This window comes from Impatiens glandulifera, chromosome 3 (genome assembly GCF_907164915.1).
Source record: "Impatiens glandulifera chromosome 3, dImpGla2.1, whole genome shotgun sequence".
In the NCBI taxonomy this organism is placed as follows: domain Eukaryota; kingdom Viridiplantae; phylum Streptophyta; class Magnoliopsida; order Ericales; family Balsaminaceae; genus Impatiens; species Impatiens glandulifera.
Genome location: NC_061864.1, coordinates 13,056,934 through 13,062,530, shown reverse-complemented (window position 1 = coordinate 13,062,530; position 5,597 = coordinate 13,056,934). Strand labels below are relative to the sequence as shown.

The following is a 5,597-nucleotide window of genomic DNA, read 5'->3' as shown; positions in this document are numbered from 1 at the left end:
AGTGTTAGTGCACACTATTAATTGATATTTTTCAATCTTAATCAAACTATTTTATATTTAGAATTTAAGCTAGTCACTACTCTAAACTTTAACTTACTTAGTAGAAATTAAATTGTGATAGTTGGTATTTTAGACACTACTTACTCTTGACATTTGACATTGAATTATCCTAAACTCCTAGTGGTTTAATCTTAATCAAAATAGTATTCATCCTAAATATTTAATTTAAAATAACATCCTGAAAAGTCAATTGTTGTAGTTTGGTTTTAAAGGTACGTAGTTTTGTTTAAGCTAATGGATTAAACTTATTACAAATATACTTAATTAAATTGATTCAATAATAAATATAATGGAAGGTTGACCTTATCTTTTGTGTTTGGGTCCCATTAATGGATATCTAATTATGGTCTTGCCATTACCATTGCCATTTCAGGTGAAGAATTCCTGTTATTCATGAAATTCCATATGGGTTTGTTGGTCCATACTTAAAAATTCAAATCCTACTCATCACTGTCATATTAATTAAATTGTAGGAAAGAAGAGGCACATCTAGAAAAAGAAGAACAACCTAGCTTGTTGAAGCTTTGTCTACAAGTTTATTTAGGTTGTGGATATCTACTATTGACAGAACTACGTTAAGGTTGAGATGCTCATCCAAAAAAAATGGAAAAAAATTACACAAAAAATGTTATAACTATGTTGAAGCTACTTCTTAAGTCAGGGTCTAAACTAATATATATTTTTTATTTTAATAAAAAATATCACTTTATTAATATACAGTAAACTCTCTACTTTATTATAAAGTACAATAAACTCTCTATAAAATAATAACGTTGGGTAAGTTAAAAATATTATATTATCGAAATATTATTTAATCGATAAAGTAATAATTTATTATTTTACATATATAATAATAAAATATAATTTTATTGAATTTGGTTGAATTTTAAAATTTAAAAAAGACTTTGTATGAATGAATTATTCAACATCAAGAGTGGGTAAATATATTGGGAGAGTTAATTCAAGAGAAGACAAAAGATTTTATGAAAATATTGTATGGTGATAATGGTCCAGAGTTTGATTACTCTCTTGGTTGGATGGATAGGTTTAAATCACGGCATGGTATCAAGTCCTTTAGGCGTTTTAGTGAAAGCGGGTCTGTCAATATGGGAGATGTGAATAGCAACTTGTCAACAATAAGAGAGAAACTATGGTTGTTTGTCATGAAAGATGTTTTCAACATAGATAAAACTGAGTTGTTTTATAGATTACAAGCTGATCATTCATTGGCTACAAAACAACTCGAGGGAAGAAAAAAGGACAAAGAAAGAATGACAGTAGCCATTTGTTGCAATGAAGATGGGCTAGAGAAAATGCCATTATGGATCATCGGTAAGTTTGCGAAACCACGTTGTTTTAAAAATGTTAATTTACAAAGTTTAAATTGCCGATATTGTGCCAATAAACGAGCGTTGATGACTAGAGTATTGTTTGAAGAATAGGTTCGATGGTTCGACAAAAAGATGGATGGACGAAATGTTTGATTGGTTATTGATAATTGTCCTACTCATCCAAAGGTAATTCAAATGTTACAAAATGTTGAATTGTTTTTCTTACCACCCAATACAACTTAAAAAATTCTGCCATGTGATGCAGAAATTATAAGAGCATTTAAGATGCATTATCGTCGCATATTTTGTCGTTCTATTCTAAAGAGTTTTGAGTCTGGAGAAACAAATCTAGAGAAGATCAATGTTCTAGATGCAATCAACATTGCTATCTCAGCTTGGATGAACGACGTTAAGATTACCACAATTGAAAATTGTTTTCAATTGAAAACTTCGTTCGGTAGAAAATGTGGTTTCATAGCCTTTGGAAGAAGGCATTACGGAATTAGGGTCAACAATAAAAGAGTTACACTATCGTAATGCAATGAATTGAATCAACTCTTGGATTATCCGGGTGAAAACGACACGTTTGAGATTTTAACTAATGAAGAAATCATTGAGGATCTTAGAGAAAACAATTAAGATGAAGACAATGATGATGATAGTCGTGTTTTGAAGCCTGTTTCTCGCAAAGAAGCAATTAGAGCAGCAATGAAACTTCATAAAACTTTACAAAAAGTGAGGGATGAGATTCAAATAGATATAAATTTTAATACAAAACAGACACGGTAGACTCAAATTTTACTATGGCACTCTGAATTATTAAAAAAAATAGTATATTATTAATTTATATATCCATTGGGACCTATATGCGCAAAAAAAAATTATATTACTTAATAAATTTATCGAAATTATTACTTTAGTTATTCGAACACTTTGAATTTAGATGTTATAATTTTATCGAATATTATTTTTTCGAGAGTATATATATTTGCAAAAACTGAGCTGTTATTCAAACAAATATTAGATTCCAATTCAATTTAAACCTTTGGATTGATACCTTGACTATCTTCTTGATTAATTTATCAAAAGATAAATTAAGCAAAATAAATGAATCAAATCCATAAAAATATTCTATATTTGATTGATTAATATGATGAATTAATTTATATCATTAATTTTGGAAACTACCTATTTTTGTATTAACTTGGAAACTAACCTTAGTCAGAACTCAGAACCATATTATATGAATTTCCAAATGGAATAAATATAGAAAAGAGAAAGCAAACTAAATATAGATAACATTAAGGCCTTGTTCAGATTGGAATTTTTTAAAAAATGATTGGCCTTTTCATATTGGAATTTTTTAAAAAAATGATTGATGATAATTTTAAGGATGTAGTGATTATTTTTGGTAAAATAATAATTTAAAATAGAAGGTATTTTAGTTGATAAAATGAGTGGATGTGATTGATTGGAAAATTGATTTTTGATGGATTTTTTTTTAAATCCAAAGAGAACAAGGCCAAAGAAGACAATACAAAGCAAGATAAAGCCCCTATAACCTGTACAGAGGAAGAACAAAGATATGTCATATTTTCCAAGTGTTGCTATAACATTTTGTTGTCTGCTTTAGTCACTCTAATTAACTGACAACTATAGTCCAAAAACTACTTCCTTACCCTCAACCCAACTACACTTACATGTCTGAAAACCGAACTGTAGTACCAAAAGGAAGATCTGCTGATGAGCCAACATTCAAACCAGGATTAACAGTCGTTGTTGCAACTGATTGGCGCAATGTCCAAGGATCGATTTCATACCCAAATGGGTCCGGATTAACTCCAGTTGCTGCAAGTTGGGGATCAACTTGCTGATAGATATCTGATCCATATCGCAGCAGATGATTGCTCCGACCAACAGCAGCAGCAGCAGCAGGAGCACTAGATGGTTCACAATCTGAATGATTTTCAAGACCATTTCCATTCCATCTGTTCATCACCTGGCGGTTATCTTGACTATATCGGAAACTCATGTCCCCAATACTTGGATGGAAAGAAGGAACCAGCAGTTGAGGAGAAGACATTCTTTGGTTCAAAAGTCTTTGCTGTGCTATGGATATAGATGCAGCTGCTGTGTTCAATTGGGATTGGGGTGTTATTCGAATATAGTTCTGGTTGGTAATGGGAAAAGATGGCACTCCATATTGGAAGGATTGGGAAATTTGAGTACTGGCTCCCATAGAAGATGGAAACTGGGAGTAGCTTTGATGGGCATAATATGGATGATTAAGGGGCAAACCGGCCCTGCTTGAACGCTTGAATAACGAACAGCCACCATAAACCTGATGCAGTCTGTTTTGATGCTGCAAATTGGGTTGGATTATTCGCCCAACTTGATTCTGAATAGCCAAGTGATGATGAGCCTGCTGCAACACCAATCTAGAAGTTTGTAGATCCCGGTTAGGTTGTGGCTGAACCAACACCCTAGAAACTTGTGAAGCTCGGTTAGGGTTTATCGGGGGATGAATATTAGTATCAGCAAGTATTGAAGATGTGGTAGTTTCTTTATAATCTCCCTTCTTTAGTATCTTCCTTTCTCTTACCCAGTAATCATCTTTGTCTGTGGCATGACAATGGTCGAGAACTAACATCCCAGTACCCCAATGAATACATGGTGCAGGTGAGTCGCAGACATAACAGTGACACTGATTCAAACCAAAAAGTAATAATTACATATGATGGGTTGATATCAGTCAGTCAGACAGCTAAGAAATATGATCTATCTTACCAGATGACAGTAGTTCTCATGTGGGGTGGAGGTAAATATATAGTTAGCACAAAGGTGACGAGAATGAGGAAAGTCTCTGCAAGCAATCTGTGATAAAGAAATGTAAGCAGTCAACAATGGTAGAGAATAGATTGAAGCAAATTGATGAGTTAAGACTTATGTCTCTTTTGCTTATGTTCAGCAGGACAAAAAAAAAGAACTAAATTGTTCTGAAACGAGTGAATTCATATATTCAGAGAGTAAGAAGAAGCGATCACAATGTAAAACAGACAGTTTAAGATGATCAATGAAGAAGATGTGCCTCTGAAGGCTTATGTAAAGAAGATCAGAGTATATTTCAAATACCTCTCCTTTGGTTCCAATGACTTCCAATTCATCCGAGTTACCGTCGCCGGTAGAAACAGTTTCCGCCGGAGTCAGCTTTTCCGGGTCGCCATCCAAAATGATGCAATCATCATCATCATCATCATTTGCTTCTTCTTCCAACTGATTTGGTTTAGGGTTCACAGCAGTAACTTCCTCCTCCCCCGAGATAACATCCTCATCTCTGTTCAACTTATCCAGAATTTCCAATATCCAATCGGTACCGATGGCGCCGCCGTAAATGCAAGGGTCTCCGGCCTCCCCCAAACCCTCATCATCGCCCATTTCAAGTGCAGGCGCTCCCGATTTCATAGAAATACCCAATTAGACAGTTATCGTTCTATTCTATCTCCGAGTTTATAACACCGATTAAACCCAGAAAACCCACTAAAGAAATGAATAACAAGAAGCCAAAAGATTACTGTTTTATCATTTATCAACTTCTTTAGAATCTAAAGAAAGTAAATGGAACATAGAATTTGAGGAATGAACTAACCGATGGAAAAGAAGTCGATCGATCAGTGCGGCTGAATGATGGATTTGATAGAGAATGGGTAAATGACATAAGTTAGGAGATAAGAGAGAAAAAAACCCTAAGAAGCGATTCCTTCAGACAGAGAGGAGAAGAAGAAGAAATGGAATTTGGAACTTGGGCGATAGAAATCAGACAAAACCCAATAAAGGCGAGAAACCTTTCCACTCCTCCGTACATATCATAACTGGCTGCCACCTATGGCCGTACACAAATTTGTAACTACCATCTCTTTCCTTCATTTTTTTTATTTTTTATTTTTTCATTTGAAAACAATTAATGGCGCATTTTATGTATTAATAAAATTATTTTAAAAAAACACGAAAGAATTTTGGAACGAAAATAAAAGCACGAATTTGAATTTTAGAACGAAAATAAGAACACGAATTTGAATATTCCGTAATCATTTGTGTCCGGTCATTTTTACGGAAAAAAAATAATAATATAGTCACAAAAATCTCTTCTCTTGAACATAGACATTTTCCATATATATATATATATATATATATATATATATATATATA

The 5,597-nt window shown here is 33.2% G+C and overlaps 1 protein-coding gene across 2 annotated transcripts; it reads right to left on the bottom strand.

Annotated features, from left to right (window-relative positions):
• Nucleotides 1-2,928: 2,928 nt before the first annotated feature.
• LOC124932098 lies at nucleotides 2,929-5,190 on the bottom strand. Of its 2 annotated transcripts, XM_047472704.1 has the most exons (4): nucleotides 5,038-5,185; nucleotides 4,524-4,928; nucleotides 4,179-4,265; nucleotides 2,929-4,095 (listed from the first exon to the last, which is right to left on the bottom strand). In XM_047472704.1, exons 2-4 carry the CDS (start codon nucleotides 4,851-4,853, stop codon nucleotides 3,088-3,090), a joined length of 1,425 nt encoding a protein of 474 aa, XP_047328660.1. In that variant the 5' UTR covers nucleotides 4,854-4,928; nucleotides 5,038-5,185; the 3' UTR covers nucleotides 2,929-3,087. The 2 variants fall into 2 exon arrangements, with proteins under 2 accessions (XP_047328660.1, XP_047328659.1); XM_047472703.1 differs by having other exon boundaries at nucleotides 4,524-5,190.
• Nucleotides 5,191-5,597: the final 407 nt, after the last annotated feature.

Excerpts from the sequence above, each read along its gene's own strand:
- LOC124932098 (XM_047472703.1), bottom strand. The coding sequence starts at position 4,853 with ATGAAATCGGGAGCGCCTGCACTTGAAATGGGCGATGATGAGGGTTTG. Across the intron at positions 4,266-4,523 it reads TCATTGGAACCAAAGGAGAG|ATTGCTTGCAGAGACTTTCC; the intron begins GTATTTGAAATA and ends TCTTTATCACAG. Across the intron at positions 4,096-4,178 it reads ATGAGAACTACTGTCATCTG|TGTCACTGTTATGTCTGCGA; the intron begins GTAAGATAGATC and ends GGTTTGAATCAG.